This window comes from Ranitomeya variabilis, chromosome 6, assembly GCF_051348905.1.
Source record: "Ranitomeya variabilis isolate aRanVar5 chromosome 6, aRanVar5.hap1, whole genome shotgun sequence".
In the NCBI taxonomy this organism is placed as follows: Eukaryota; Metazoa; Chordata; class Amphibia; order Anura; family Dendrobatidae; genus Ranitomeya; species Ranitomeya variabilis.
The window spans coordinates 348,268,854-348,286,200 of record NC_135237.1 but is presented as its reverse complement, the minus strand read 5'-3'; the positions used below and the strand labels follow the sequence as shown (position 1 = coordinate 348,286,200).

Genomic DNA, 17,347 nt, shown 5'->3' with positions numbered 1-17,347 from the left:
TTATGGACACAACCGCATTGTAACCTGTGAGATTACAGTCATTCCTAAAGCGAAGATAAACAATAATGTAGAAGAAATCAATTCACCATTGCTGATCGCTAGAATGCTTTGCAAATCTGATGAATGTTATGGAAGTTAGGACACTAGTGGTATTTATTGTGTCTCTGCCAAGCACGGGCAATGGCTGATTTGTGAACCCGACGGCATCAGAATAACCAGTAGCCAATTGTTTAATATCTGTTTAACCACTTAGATGCTGCTGTGAATAATGACTACATCATATAAATGGTTAACAGAGTGTGGGGGCTTCCTCTTTATCCCCATCGGAGCCCTGAGATCATGATTGTGTGGTCCCGATGTTTGCCACGGCCAAATAGCAGTCTCAGAGTCTGCCGGCTACAGCGGCCTCTTCAGAAGTTAGCTACATTTAGGTGGTAAAAATACACTTTCATTTCTGTCTTGTAACTTTGCAATAATTCCTGAAAATCACCTGAAGGTTAAATAAACTACCTGACAGCAGTTTTCAATATATCGGGGGGCGCTGTTTTTAAAATGGTATCACTTTTGGAGGTTTTCCAATATAAAGGACCCCCAAAGTCACTTCAAACTTGGATAGGTCCCTAAAAAAATAATTTTGTAAATTTCCTTGAAAAATATTATAAATTGCAGCAACATTTTTAATCATCTTAAAATGCTAACATAATAAAAGAACATATTACAAATGGTGCTGATTTAAAGCAGACATGTGGAAAATGTTATTTATTAATAATTTTCTAAGGTACGACTCTCTAGATTAACGGGCTAAACATTCAAAGTATGAAAATTGCTAATTTTTAAAATATTTTTATCAAAATTCTGATATTTTTTTTTATAAGTAAACACAAAATATATCGACCTAAATTTACCATTATCATAAATTACAATGTGACACGAAAAACAATCTCATAATCACTGGAATTTGTTGAAGCGTTCCAGAGTTAGTACCACTTAAAGTGACACTGCCAAGAATTGTAAACTTTGGCTCGGTCACTAAGGGGTTAAGATCAGCTATCAGCGTTTCACCAAGTCCATCTCTTTCTATGTAATATTGGAAACTGCATACTGTAAATCCCATCCCAGATGAGATGAGTACTTGTCTTGCTTTATTCAACTAATGAGCAAATTTACATAATGTCACGTGATATTATGTGAAAATATTAGACTTTTCAATTTTTGCTTTATGGCAGCAGCGACAGAACTCACAAAACTTATCCTTGATCCTACTGACTAACAACTTACAATATTACAAAGGAGTATTTGATGGATGATAAGAGATGGTGAAAATCGGATCGCAGAACCTAGACTAGTGGCACCGGATGGGGGGCTAGCCTGCTGCCTCCTACATACCAATATTCATGACTCTTCTTTTGATTAGCTAGTCTGTCATGATGCAACAATGACATTGTGCCAGGCGGGCTAATCAAAAGAAGTCATGGATACCCTCAGGTAAGAGGCAGTTTGCGGGGCTTCCTGCTGACGTGGCCGATGGACTTGGTCTTGTAATTGGTCTCTAATAGATATACCAAGAGGTTTTGCAGTAGAAAATCCTATAAAGATGGCAAAACCCATCCTGTCTTCTGGCACAAATCTAGGAAGTTTAGTTATGACAATTATGAACTTGAGACGGTCTATTGAAAACAATGGATGTTACAGGTGTCCATTTATTTCAAAGGCATCATTTTTTATCACTTTCCTGGCATAGTTACCAAAGTATAAAAGCTAATTGCCAAGGTATTCTGTAGCAAACCCGCCACCTCACCAGGATAACTTTGTCTTATGGCGACAAACTGGATTTTTTTTTTACTGCTGCCATAATTTTGTTGTAACTAATCCGCAATGCAGTATCAAAGCCTGAAAGAAAGAAGTGTGGAGCTGCCTGGTATCAGTCATCTGTCCTGTATAAAGGCACAGCATGCATAATTCAGCAAGGATTTTGCCCATTCCAAAAATCTGTCAGAAAAATAAATTTTAGCGTGCCGCTTAGTAATAGCTCATCCGCTCTATGTGATTGGGTAAGCAAATCAGTATTCGCCAAAAAACACAAATCACAAATATTTTCAGTTTTCTCAGGCTGATCAACTACATTGTATTGTATGGAGTTTACTGAATATATGACAGAGTTAGTCTCCTATGTGCGTCACGAAGACCGAATATATTCTTTCAGCACAGAAGTAGTTTTATGTTGCTTTGACGGCTTGATATGCTGAGTATGATTTATAGATTGTTAATGGTTTTCTTTGCCAGCACATATAGAGGTTTGCATGATGATTGAATAATATATTCTATATTTTAATCTTTCCACGCTATATTAATAACAAGGCCTAAAAATGAAGCCATAATTGTAACCTCTGGATGTTTTAGCTTTTCAGACATTTGTATTAGCAATAAGAAAGACGATATCCCGGGAGCAAGGGAATCTGGCAAAATGTGATTGTGGGAAGATGATTTCTGGTCCATTCTCGTAATAAAAGGTTACCACAACCCATTACTGATCTGTCTACGTTTCACTAAACTCTTCCTTCTCTAATCTATCCTGAAGGTAACAGCCTTCATATTTCTGTCCAGCTGCTAAACCGATGCCTCAAACCCTGTACCAGTCATTGCACTGGTTGCCATCTGCTACATAACAGAACATAAGCTTTATACAACCACCCACAAAGCTCTCCACGTGTCTGCACCACCCTACATCTCCTCCCTCATCTCTGTCTACCAACCTACTCATGCTCTCCACCCTGCTAATGACCTAACACTAACCGACTTTATAATCTGAACCCCCCAGTTTTGTTCCAAAACTTTCCTCGTGCTCTTCCAGGTGTCTAAAATGCTCTTGACTCAACTTTTTCTGAGACGTGACTCAAAGTGACGAGCTTTTAGAAACATGACTTTGTGATACTCTGTCGTGAAGTGTCCATACGTGATAGTACCCGCCACACTTTAACCAGTACCTGCCATATCATCAAAGGACTATCATTTGAAGGCCCCTGAATCAACATTTGGGGGGTAATACTAAAATGCCAATTGACAACTTCTATTACACTATGCTATGTAATACTCTACAATACTGACTAGCTGTGAGATTTACCTGGTAAATGGATGCCTACCAGGAAAGCCTTCCTCACCACCGGTCACCAGTCCAGGCTGTTCATACATTGGCTATCAACAAGATCTTTACCAGGTGACTTGTTTTGGACCAGTGGTGAGCATAATCGTTTTCCATGTCAATGGGGAATGTCCATACAGTAAGCACTGATTGGGCAGTGTCAACAAGTGCAGGGACACACCCCATTGGCTAAGAGAATGGCATACTTAGTTAATATAGTAATGAATTTCCAGGAGGAACAACAGAAGAGCAGCACAGCGTTCCTACAAAATATGATCCAGAATAATGACTTGTTTTCTAGGAAATACAAGTATTTATCAAGACGAACAAGTCAGTAGAGATTGAAATTCTCCTATAGAGTATAATGTGAGAAGTGGAACGGAATGAATGCAATAATTAGGCACAAGCACTTACCTGCAGATGTTTGCTTGAACTTTTCACTTTTTTTCTTTCTCCATTTCCAAGGCTTGAAAATTCTTCCTAAAGTGGCAAATTTACTTCTTCTTCTGATGGGAGGTGTGTGGGTGCCAGGTACTAAAGACTCCGAGCGCATTGCGGCCAGTCTCTCCACTTCTTCAGCTGAAATGGAAGGAGATAAAGAATGACATCCACTAATTAGTATCAGCTACTTAATTACAGTGATTATGTACAGTGCTCTTGTTCTTGGCAATAAGAAAAAATGTGAATTTTATTTATGTGCCTATCAGAAATGGTAAATTAGAAGACCATCATGCTTCAAGGATCAGCACCTCCCATATGTCAATGTTCATACCGCAACAAAGAAGGAAAGATGAGGTGCTGACGGATGATGGGAGTGCATGAGACAAAGGAACGCCTAGATACAATGATGGAAATGTGTTTATGCACTTAAAATTGTGATGTGCTAGCAAAAAGATAAAAGTGCGGACAAGCAGCCAAATCCTTCTCCTTCATCTCACCATGTGTTCGGTCTGAAGAAAAATATAAGATTTTATTGGCAGCGAGCAGCCACAACCATACATATCTTCTAAAGTGTCCACTGACCAAAAATTCTGTAAAAATCACTCATCCCTCCTCTGATAGCTGAAGAACATTTATTAAGAATGGAGTAATAAATGGAGACTCCATCACTAGTTGGAACCATTCCTCATTCTTCTGCCTCCGCATGGCACGGCTGCACTTTTCCCTTTTTGCGACAGTATATTTTAATGGGAAAAGTTTTCCAGTATAACACATGTGCATAAGTAAATGCTTAAAGGGAATGTGTCACCAGATATTTGTCACCTAATCTGAGAGCAGCATGATGTACGGACAGAGACCCTGATTCCAGCGAAGATGCCAGACATGAGTCTCCTGTGAGAATCTAGGAGCCTTTGGTACATTCCATGTAACACCAGTATTTCTACCCTTAAAATTTAAAGTCAAAGCAGACTTCTGCTGCATGCTTTTATTATATTGCTCTGTTATTTTTTTAGGAAATGGTACTACTTACATATAATCTTATATAAACATAAGAACACAAATGAATGTATTAAACTGTATGACTCCAACCAACCATAGCCATAATACCACTGAATTGGGATAAAGGGGTTCTTCAGGGAAGATAACTGATAACCTATGCACAGTATAGGAGATAACTTACTGATCGGTGGCGATCTAACCCCTCGGACCTGCACCTATCGGCACAGTGGGGCATCTTTCTCCCAGCTAGAATGGAGCAGAAGTGCACATGCGGGACTGCAGCTCTATTTCCTCCAAGCACAACAGACATCTTTTTCTGGCAGCCCCCCAGACAATGAATGGGCATTTTGTATCAGTGATAAAATTGCTCAGCTGGGGCTAAAAGTTCCCCTTTCTGCCTATAGCTGCGGGTGCTAGCAGTCAGACTCTCACCGATCGATATTGACAATAGATGATGACATGCTGTATTGACCAGCACATTTGTTTCTTGTCTGAAGGTCCTGAACGTAATGAAACTTTCTTGCTAAAAGGAATCTGTCACCAGGTTATTGTGACCCCATTTGAGAGAAGCAAAATGTAGAGACAGATATCCTGATTCCAGTGGTGTGTCACTTACTGGGCTGCTTGCTGCAGTTTTGATAAAATCATTGTTTTATTTGCTGCAGATCTAGCAGTTCTCTGAATGCTGAGTTCTGCATGTCCCCGCCCTCACCACTGATTGGCAGCTTTCTGCCTATGCACAGTGTGCAGAGAAAGCTGCCAATCAGTGGTGGATATACAGAGCTCATGAATATGGAGGACTACCTGGCAGCAGGTTTACTATTGATAATCTCCTGCTACTTGATAATCTCCTGCTACTAAAACAGCGATTTTATGAAAACAACAGATAGCAGCCCAATAAGTGACCCATCAGTAGAATCGGGGTCTCTGTCTCTACATTTTGCTGTGGTCAGATTAGGTAGCAAAGACCTGGTGACAGATTCCCTTTAAAGAAATGTTTGACACATTGATTAAATATGCTATAAATCTATTGATCAGCACATTCCCAACTACTACAAAGGAAACCCACAGACTAGAATAAAGAAAGACTCTGCACATACGACCACATGTTAAGTTGCCCTCATATCAGAACCTCATTGATAAAACATTTATGCTATAAAAAAGTGACATGTACGCTTTCCGTAATAAAATCAGCGACATCTCCTTCTGACTACGGGGCCTCCTCTGCTCATGGAAAATGCCCAAATGCTCAGTCCACCTATATGGTATACAAAAAGAATATCTGGTGATCGCCATATAGTCTGTCTAGGACACGTGGCATTTCTGGTTCTTGTATTCTTTTATTACATCGCAAGCGTTATTTTCGTAAATGGTGTCACCATCACTTATCTGCTGCTAATCACTTGGCAGATGCTAATCAGCACTGCTCCTCCAGAAGAGCCATCCAATTCCCCATCATCACTCGCATTTCTACATCACTACACAATCAACAGCAATTTCTAGTCAAGTATCCAAACCTGAGTACAGTAGTTAAGGCTCAACACTACCGTTCATTAGGACCTCATTTACCTGTCAGATACTAATTATTATGCTGTAAATAAATCAGCCGACGGGAAACAAACAAAACCAAATACAGTATTACAGAAAAACAAATGGAAAGTAAAAAAAAGGAAGTTTAAAGATCTGTAACTTGAGTAGAAAAAAAAGTTTTGCCGCAAATTAATAACAAAATCCATTATGAATTTGCAGCAAGATCCACGTGTAGATAATGGTAGATTTTACTCATACCGTAATACGTTAGATTTACTACTAAATGGAAAATGTGTGGTTTATCTGCCTGGTGTGAACACACCCAGATGAGGTTGGTCCTGCATCATGTACATTGATTTCTGCAAACATTTCTGTAACAGATTTACTGTGTATGAACAGCTCCTAAGTTGACTGCTTTGGTAACAGCTTCCACCATGACACTATTCTGCCATGCTTTACACTGAAGCTTTGCTAATATGGCACCCCAAGAGTCCGGTTGCCACAGTGGCATTGTCTCCCTCACAGGGAGTAATGTCATGCCTGGAAGCAAGGAGGGGTCCCCTTACCAGGTGTCAGTAGTAGAGAAGTAGAGCAGAACCTGGGGAGTGGAGCTATGATTAAACTCGCCCCAGAGCAGAGCGCTAGGAACCGGATACCGGAGTCCGTGGTTGTGTGGGTACTGAAGTCCTGGCAGCTAAATCCAGAGGGCAGGGGACTGCAGGTCTCCTGGCCCAATCTAATACCCGGCGGCACAGCAGCATACAAGAGCCTGGAGCCGACACAAAGGAGCAGCACCTGTGATAGGCTCGAGCTGCCTGCCATGCGGGCAATGGTTAGTTTTTAAAAACAGAGAGAGACAGTTAGTTAGCAGCAGGAAGGTGAGCTGTTAGGCAGCAAAGAAAAAGGGAGGACAGCGCATAAGGAAGGCGCCTCCGTACCTACCTGGCCAGGTGTATCCAAAAATTGCTCCCAGCCTGCCCGGCTCTCCATTACGATCTGTTACCAGTACCCCGGTCTGTACTATCAACAATCAAGTAAAGGAAAAAGAAAACTACAGCCCTAATGTCATTCAGTGATCTCTTGCGCCCTGAGTCCTGCACCACAAGGTACAGGAAGCCTGACATAAACGGGACCGGTAGCCCTGGGGCCCCACTCCACCTGTGGGGAGCAGAACCATCCCAGCTGTAGCGGTCTCCTTTAGCAGCGTCGGCCATCGGTTGCTGAACACCACAGGTGGCGTCATGTTAAATCCCATATACATATTCCTCATTGTATGGCACAGCCAGGGCCACGGAGTCAGATCACGGCCCCATGACTTCCTGAAAGAACTGTCCGACCCGGTTCCGAGTACCCCACGGCCCTGGTGGGTGTGTCACTTGTTTATATCGGCTAATATGTATCCGTACAATCTGATTTCCATGGTAGGAAGTATAGATTGATTATAAACTTCAGGCAACTAAGCAATGTTTATGTTCTTCTAAGCTACACAAGATCAATACATTTGTTTGTAAGGTCTGTAAAAGTGCACAAAACCCCACAAGTACACTACATGACTGCAGAGGTCACTGACTGGCTGCAGAGGTCACTGACTGACTGCAGTGGGACACCACCAGAGCATCTGGCTTGGATCAGTGGGGGACTGAGAAAAGGAAGGTGCTATTTTTGAGCATTTGTTGCACCTATTTTATTATTATACCCAGACAACACCTTTAATCCCCACCAATACTTACTGGCCAATGTGTTCCAGTACAGTAACATCATTTAGGATATTACTGATAGAACCTCTTTCCAATGGCAACTGGAAGTTCTGTATTTATCCTAGAACAATAATTTTCCAAGAAAAATTATTTGCCATGGTTTTAGATCTATTTAAAGAGAATATGTCACCAGGTTTTTGCTACCCCATCAGAGAGCAGCATGATGTAGGGGCAGAGATTCTGATTCCAGAGATGTGTCACTTATTGGGCTGCTTGCTGTCATTTTGACAAAATCACTGTTTTATCTGCTGCAGCTCTCTGAATACTGAGCTCTGTACAACCCTGCCCACACCAAATCACAGTTTTATCATCAGGAGATTATCACTAGAGGACTAGTGAACCTGCTTCCAAGTAGTTCTCCATATTCATGAGCTCAATATAACCCCGCCCGCACCACAGATTGGCAGCTTTTTTGCCTATGCAGTGTACACAGAAAGCTGCCAATCTGTGGTGCGGGCGGGGTTATATAGAGCTCATGAATCTCTTTCACTTCTCTCATCGAAGCACACAACTAACTTAATAGGTTATTAAGAAGGAGAGACAGTCAGAAGAATGTCCAGAGGATCAGACTGCAGTCAATGGCACATATTTATCAAGGCTGTGCAAACGTATGGTGGACAATCTAAAAATGTGCTAGATTTAAGATGGTCTAATCTAAGTTCACTTCACCTGTTAGCTAACTTAGTTCCAGAAAAGGGTACCACAATTATGTTTTTACACATGGTGTTGAATATTAAACCATACTCCTTTTCACCAAAGCCATGCCCCTTGAAGGACATGTTGTAAAAGGTGTTTAAAATACAGCATCAATATGGCGCTAATCATGAAAGTTTTTTAGTGTGAATTATGCCACAATTCTGGCAAATTTAGCTTCAAAAAACATATTCTCATTGTGTGTACTCTGTGACTATGGAAATAGGTAAGGGCTGCATACACAATATGGCAGACACTTTAATCAGTTGCTCTTTTTGGATGTATTGGAGCCATGCAAAATGGCAATGGTGAGCTCTGCCTTATAAAGGTTGAACATGCAATACCAGTGCAAAGTTTGGACACCTGTTCATGCAATGGTTTTGATTGTTCTTATAAGAACGTGCACATTCCAGATTCAGGATAAAGGCAGCCAGAACACATATAAAAACAGTGAGTAAAGAAAAATGTGTGAAATAAACAAGAAAATGTTTTAAATCTTATAAATTCATGGTTCAAAGTGTTGGCACCCTTCAAATTTTTCCAGAAAGTGAAATATTTCTCCTAGAAAATTATTGCAATTGCACATGCTTTTTTCCTTTGTGTGTATTGGAACAACACAAAAAAACATGACCCATGACTTAAAATGCAAACCCAGCTTTCTGACACTAGGCACTATAGTGTGACTCCAAGTCCTTTGGTAATCTTCGGATTTCATGATGCATGGCACACAGTCAAGGCACCCAGTGCCAGAGGCAGCAAACCAACCCCAAAATATCTTTGAACCTCCACCATATTTGAATGTAGGTACTGTGTTCTTTTCTTTGTAGGCCTCATTCTGTTTTCAGTAAACAGTAGAATGATGCGCTGTACCAAACAGCTCTACCTTGATCTCATCTGTCCAGATGCTTTCCCAAAAGGATTTTGGCTTACTCACATACATTTTAGCAAACTGCAGTCTAGCTTTTTTATGTCTCTGTGTCAGCAGTGAAGTCATCCTGGGTCTCCTGCCCTAGTGTTTAGTTTCATTCAAATGTTTACAGATAATTTGTGCTGACACTGATGCACCATTAGCATGCAGGACAGCTTAAATTTCTTTGGAACTTGATTGGGGCTGCTTATCCACCATCCGGACTATCCTTTTCATCAATTTTTCTCTGCCTTACACATTCTGAGAGATTAGTAACAGTGCCATGGGTTGTAAACTTCTTGATCATGTTGAACATCAAGATCCCTGGAGATAGACTTGCATCCTTGAGATTGTTGATATTTTTCAACAATTTGTGTTCTGAGTTCACAAATTAACTCTTGATGAGGCATACCTGTTCACTGCAAGCTATTCCAAGTGACTACCTGAAGAAACTGCTTGAGATAATGTGTATAAAGCCCTCATCAGAGTAACATGGGTGTACTTTGAGGGATCTAAAATATAACCTATATTCTGATTTGCCTCATATGTGTTTCTTTACTCCTCATTTCCATATTAAAGGTTGAACTTGTCTTTTTCCAACACATATAAGTATGTAACTATGTATATGTGTTCCTTTGCAGTTTTGCTGCCTTCAGTCTGAATCTACAATGTGCACATTAAGAACCTGGAAAACCACTGCATGAACAAGTGTCTCCAAACTCTTGGCTGGTACTATAGGATATCTGTGGATGAGGCCGTTCTCCTGAATTACTGTCTCTATGGAAGCTTTCTCACGTCTGTTTAAGTGATTGAATCCCTACTTGAAATGAAATTAATGTGATGAATCATCCGTCTCTATTAGTTATCATGACCAGAGCAGCGCAAGGTTTATTGCCTTAGTACAACTTAACTCTTTCTGCACCCTGCAAGGGGTATTCGTCTTATTTTTGTCAGTAATACTTTTCAGATACATTTGGGGTCCTAGATTACCTTTCCCACCATTTACAAAGGTTAGAAGGTATAAAGACCTATACCCACCGATGACCATTTATTACATTGGGTCAAAAAAGTATTTAGTCAATTTAGTCAGCCACCAATGTGCAAGTTCTCCCACTTAAAAAGATGAGAGAGGTCTGTAATTGACATGATAGGTAGACCACAACTATGAGAGTCAAAATGAGAAAACAAATCCAGAAAATCACCTTGTCTGATTTGGCAAGCTTTATTTGGCAAATTATGGTGGAAAATACGGTAAGTAATTGGTCACTAACAAAAGTTCATCTCAATATTTTGTTATATATCCTTTTTGGCAATGACAGAGGTCAAACTTTTCTGTAAGTCTTCACAAGGTTGGCGCACACTGTTGGTGGTATGTTGGCCCATTCCTCCATGCAGATCTCCTCTAGAGCAGTGAAGTTTTGGGCCTGTCGCTGGGCAACACAGACTTTCAACTCCCTCCAAAGGTTTTCTAAAGGGTTGAGATCTGTAGACTGCCTAGGCCACTAAATGACCTTCATATGCTTCTTATGAAGCCACTCCTTTGTTGTATTACTGACCTGCATTATAGATAGCTGTATTACGTAGTCACCTTTATGAAAGACTCCTATCCACAGACTCAATTAATCAGTCAGACTCTAACCTATACAACATGGGCAAGACCAAAGAGCTTTATAAGGATGTCAGGGACAAGATCAGAAACCTGCACAAAGCTGGAATAGGCTACAAAACCATAAGTAAGACACTGGGTGAGAATGAGACAACTGTTGGTGCAATAGTAAGAAAATAGAAGAAATACAAACTGATTGTCAATCGACATCAGTCTCTGGCACCATGCTAAATCTCACCTTGTGGGGTATCCTTGATCACGAGGAAGGTGAGAGATCAGCCTAAAACTACACAGGGGAAACTTGCTAATAATCTCAAGGCAGCTGGGACCACAGTAACCAAGAAAACCATTGGTAACACAATACGCTGTAAAGGTTTGAATCCTGCAGTGCCTGCAAGGTCCCCCTGCTCAAGAACGCACATGTGCAGGTCTGTCTGAAGTGTGCCAATAAACACCTGGATGATTCTGTCAGTGATTGGGAGAAGGTGCTGTGGTCAGAGGAGACAAACATTGAGGTCTTTGGCAATAACTCAACTCGCTGTGTTTGGGGGAAGAGAAATTCTGCCTATGACTCAAAGAACACCGTCTCCACTGTCAAGCATGGAGGTGGAAACATTATGTTTTGGGGGTGTTTCTCTGCTAAGAGCACAGGACTACTTCACAGCATCAATGGGAGAATGGATGGAGCCATGTACCGTAAAATCCTGAGTGACAACCTTCTTCCCTCCGCCAGGACATTAAAAATGGGTCGTGGCTGGGTCTTCCAGCGAGACAATGACCCAAAACATACAGCCAAGGCAACAAAGGAGTAGCTCAAAAAGAAGCACATTAAAGTCATGGAGTGGCCTAGCCAGTCTCCAGACCTTAATCCAATAGAAAACTTATCGAAGGAGTTGAAGCTCCGAGTTGCCAAGCGACAGCCTCAAAATCTTAATGATTTAGAGATGATGTGCAAAGAGGAATGGACCAAAATTCCTCCTGACATGTGCGTAAACCTCATCATCAACTACAAAAAATGTCTGACTGCTGTGCTTGCCAACAAGGGTTTTACCACCAAGCATTAAGTCTTGTTTGCCAGAGGGATTAAATACTTATTTCTCACTGCAAAATGCAAATACATTTATATGATTTATTAAATGTGATTTTCTGGATTTTATTTTTGATATTCCATCTCTCAATGTTAAAATTAACCTACCCTTAAAATTATAGACTGTTCATGTCTTTGTCAGTGGGCAAACTTACTAAATCAGCAAAAGATCAAATACTTATTTCCTTCACTGTATAGGGTATACAGCACTGTATACAGACTGCCCATAATGGACATGTATAGGGTATACAAACTGGGGATAATAAAGAGGTATATAGTATACAGCACACTATCCATGCTGGCTGATATTCTTCTGTGTTCTTCTTGCTATTTTAATGGAAGTATCTGGAAATGTCTCTATGCTAGTATTAACCCTCTCCTGGTGAGTACAGCTTCAGAATATGCAGTCTGCACAGGTCGGAGATATCACTGAAGCCTGTAAATCACTGGTGCATAATTAGCAATAGCCATTAATATTTTCAGTATTAATTGTATGATCATCTCTTCTATCTGCTATCTATACATCTGTATTAAGTATTAATAACCATATGCTTGATCAGCTCGTTCTATCATTTATCTATCTATCATTTATCTATCTATCTATCTATCTATCTATCTATCTATCTATCTATCTATCATTTATCCATATATTTCCAATAAGATCAATCATACCGTCCTATGATGAGCTGCATTCTTCCTTATGAGTGTCACAATCACTCACTGTCTCTCACCTATCTTATAAGTGGATCCAGTCATGGAGCCAGGTGACCGTCCACTAGTGGGAACAAACCACGACCAGATCTGTACAACTCCTCTGCTGAGGGAATGACGCCATTAAGATGCTGCTTTGTGAGAAATCAATAGTTATTGTGTAGTCTTCAGTTCCCAGCACAGTGTTGAGAAAAGGAGACAGAGAATCCGACCCATTATGCACCTCCAGAAGATAGAGGTGTACCCCGACACCAACCACACCTCCTGCTGGCCTTCAAAACTCACATCCCTAGAGTGGTGCCCAATAATAAACTAAAACTCTTCCTTCAGTTGAATACTGAAAAATGACATATACTGCACGGTACACGTTTCTACAACATGGAAGCCTTTGGGTGACAAGTGCCACTTTATATCTGACACTGGCATCCGTTTATTGTATACTGTATATAATGAGCTTTTCATGACATATACACTGCACAGGTGATGTGAGAGCCTATGGGTGACAGAAGCCACGGTGTGGCATCTCCTTGCTGTGTATACATTATGTCCTACGTCAGACGTATAAGCTCCGGATGTGTATATGTTTGATGACCTATCACAGATGCTATACATATATATACAGTATATACAATGTTTGCAGTGCCCCTATGTATACACACGTGCAGTCTGACGCACTTTCCAATACAGTCGAAAAAAAACAAAAACAATCCACCAGACAGAAGCGTCAATGTATATAACATGGGCTTATCCCGACAGCTGCGCCAGGCTCCTAATATATATGCTGAGAACGTTACTATTTACATACACCAGAGCAAATAAATGTGACTTATCCACCTGGTAGTTCAGCTGTATACTGTAGTGTATTCTACAATGTACTCCGACATATTCTCAGCTGTATACTCCACTGTATTCTGCTGTATACTCCACTGTACTCTCCACTGTATTCTGCTGTACACTTTACTGTATTCTGTTGTATACTCCACTGTATTACACTGTATACTACACTGTATTCTGCTGTATATTTCACTATATTCTCAGCTGTATACTCCACTGTATTCTGCTGTATACTCCACTGTACTCTCCACTGTATTCTGCTGTATACTCCACTGTACTCTCCATTGTATTCTGCTGTATACTCCACTGTACTCGCCACCGTATTCTGCTGTATACTCCACTGCACTGTATTTTGCTGTATACTCCACTGTATTACACTGTATACTCCACTGTATTCTGCTGTATACTCCACTGTACTCTCCACTGTATTCTGCTGTATACTCCACTGCACTCTGCACTGTATTCTGCTGTATACTCCACTGTATTACACTGTATGCTCCACTGTATTCTGCTGTATATTCAACTATATTCTCAGCTGTATACTCCACTGTATTCTGCTGTATACTCCACTGTACTCTCCACTGTATTCTGCTGTACACTCCACTGTATTCTGTTGTATACTCCACTGTATTACACTGTATACTACACTGTATTCTGCTGTATATTTCACTATATTCTCAGCTGTATACTCCACTGTATTCTGCTGTATACTCCACTGTACTCTCCACTGTATTCTGCTGTATACTCCACTGTACTCTCCATTGTATTCTGCTGTATACTCCACTGTACTCGCCACCGTATTCTGCTGTATACTCCACTGCACTGTATTCTGCTGTATACTCCACTGTATTACACTGTATACTCCACTGTATTCTGCTGTATACTCCACTGTACTCTCCACTGTATTCTGCTGTATACTCCACTGCACTCTGCACTGTATTCTGCTGTATACTCCACTGTATTACACTGTATGCTCCACTGTATTCTGCTGTATATTCAACTATATTCTCAGCTGTATACTCCACTGTATTCTGCTGTATCCTCCACTATATTTTGCTGTATACTCCACTGTATACGCCACCGCATTCTACAGTATATTCCACTATATTCTGCTGTATACTCCACTGTATTATCCACTGCATTCTGCTGTATACTCCACTGTATTCTGCTGGATACTACACTGTATTCTCCACTGTATTCTACAATGTATATTTAGCTGTATACTGCGCTGTCCCCTCAGCTGTATACTGCGCTGTCTCCTCAGCTGTATACTGCCCTGTCCCCTCAGCTGTATACCGTGCTGTGCCCTCAGCTGTATACCGCGCTGTCCCCTCAGCTGTATACCGCGCTGTCCCCTCAGCTGTATACTGCGCTGTCCCCTCAGCTGTATACTGCGCTGTCCCGTCAGCTGTATACTGAGCTGTCCCCTCAGCTGTATACTGCGCTGTCTCCTCAGCTGTATACTGCTCTGTCCCCTCAGCTGTATACTGCGCTGTCTCCTCAGCTGTATACCGAGCTGTCTCCTCAGCTGTATACCGCCCTGTCCCCTCAGCTGTATACCGCGCTGTCCCCTCAGCTGTATACTGCGCTGTCTCCTCAGCTGTATACTGCGCTGTCCCCTCAACTGTATACTGCGCTGTCCCCTCAGCTGTATACTGCTCTGTCCCCTCAGCTGTATACTGCTCTGTCCCCTCAGCTGTATACCGCCGTCCCCTCAGCTGTATACCGCGCTGTCCCCTCAGCTGTATACTGCGCTGTCTCCTCAGCTGTATACTGCTCTGTCCCCTCAGCTGTATACTGCGCTGTCCCCTCAGCTGTATACTGCTCTGTCCCCTCAGCTGTATACTGCGCTGTCCCGTCAGCTGTATACTGAGCTGTCCCCTCAGCTGTATACTGCGCTGTCCCATCAGCTGTATACTGAGCTGTCCCCTCAGCTGTATACTGTGCTGTCTCCTCAGCTGTATACCGCCCTGTCCCCTCAGCTGTATACCGCGCTGTCCCCTCAGCTGTATACTGCGCTGTCTCCTCAGCTGTATATTGCGCTGTCCCCTCAGCTGTATACTGAGCTGTCCCCTCAGCTGCATACCGCCCTGTCCCCTCAGCTGTATACCGCCCTGTCCCCTCAGCTGTATACCGCGCTGTCTCCTCAGCTGTATACTGCGCTGTCTCCTCAGCTGTATACTGCTCTGTCCCCTCAGCTGTATACTGCGCTGTCCCCTCAGCTGTATACTGCTCTGTCCCCTCAGCTGTATACTGAGCTGTCCCCTCAGCTGTATACCGCCCTGTCCCCTCAGCTGTATACCGCGCTGTCCCCTCAGCTGTATACCGCGCTGTCCCCTCAGCTGTATACTGAGCTGTCCCCTCAGCTGCATACCGCCCTGTCCCCTCAGCTGTATACCGCCCTGTCCCCTCAGCTGTATACCGCGCTGTCTCCTCAGCTGTATACTGCGCTGTCTCCTCAGCTGTATACTGCTCTGTCCCCTCAGCTGTATACTGCTCTGTCCCCTCAGCTGTATACTGAGCTGTCCCCTCAGCTGTATACCGCGCTGTCCCCTCAGCTGTATACCGCCCTGTCCCCTCAGCTGTATACTGCTTTGTCCCCTCAGCTGTATACCGCCCTGTCCCCTCAGCTGTATACCGCCCTGTCCCCTCAGCTGTATACCGCACTGTCTCCTCAGCTGTATACCGCGCTGTCTCCTCAGCTGTATACTGCGCTGTCTCCTCAGCTGTATACTGCTCTGTCCCCTCAGCTGTATACTGCTCTGTCCCCTCAGCTGTATACTGAGCTGTCCCCTCAGCTGTATACCGCGCTGTCCCCTCAGCTGTATACTGCTTTGTCCCCTCAGCGGTATACCGCCCTGTCCCCTCAGCTGTATACCGCGCTGTCCCCTCAGCTGTATACTGCTTTGTCCCCTCAGCGGTATACCGCCCTGTCCCCTCAGCTGTATACCGCACTGTCTCCTCAGCTGTATACCGCTCTGTCCCCTCAGCTGTATACTGCTCTGTCCCCTCAGCTGTATACTGCTCTGTCCCCTCAGCTGTATACTGCTCTGTCCCCTCAGCTGTATACTGAGCTGTCCCCTCAGCTGTATACCGCGCTGTCCCCTCAGCTGTATACTGCTTTGTCCCCTCAGCGGTATACCGCCCTGTCCCCTCAGCTGTATACCGCGCTGTCCCCTCAGCTGTATACTGCTTTGTCCCCTCAGCGGTATACCGCCCTGTCCCCTCAGCTGTATACCGCGCTGTCCCCTCAGCTGTATACTGCTTTGTCCCCTCAGCGGTATACCGCCCTGTCCCCTCAGCTGTATACCGCACTGTCTCCTCAGCTGTATACCGCTCTGTCCCCTCAGCTGTATACTGCTCTGTCCCCTCAGCTGCCCCGCAGACTCCCCCGCTCTGCCCAGCAGGGGTCGCCCCAGCAGCCCCTGTATATGATGAGGTGTCAGCTCTCCATGACTCGGGCCGTGCATCAGTCACAATGAGCTGAATGTCACCCAGAACGCTAATACCCGGCATGGAGACACCGCAGCCATACAAGCAGAGCGCCCCCTCCCGGCAGAGGCCAATCTGCCATCACCGCACGATACCATAGGCAGGAGCCGAGCAGCCGTTGCCGCACACTGCAAATAATGGCCCCTGCCGC

At 43.1% G+C, this 17,347-nt stretch overlaps 1 protein-coding gene across 10 annotated transcripts in view; it reads right to left on the bottom strand.

Annotated features, from left to right (window-relative positions):
• The window catches only part of PHACTR1 (phosphatase and actin regulator 1), a 495,254-nt gene that overhangs the window by 142,402 nt on the left and 335,505 nt on the right, over positions 1 to 17,347 (bottom strand). For 9 of the 10 annotated variants that reach the window (XM_077269898.1, XM_077269903.1, XM_077269904.1 and 6 more), the window contains one exon: positions 3,554 to 3,718. In XM_077269898.1, coding sequence (XP_077126013.1) covers positions 3,554 to 3,718 — 165 coding nt within the window. Of the gene's footprint in view, positions 1 to 3,553; positions 3,719 to 12,890; positions 13,034 to 17,347 lie in introns of those variants that run through there. The other variant, XM_077269902.1, reaches the window with a different exon arrangement.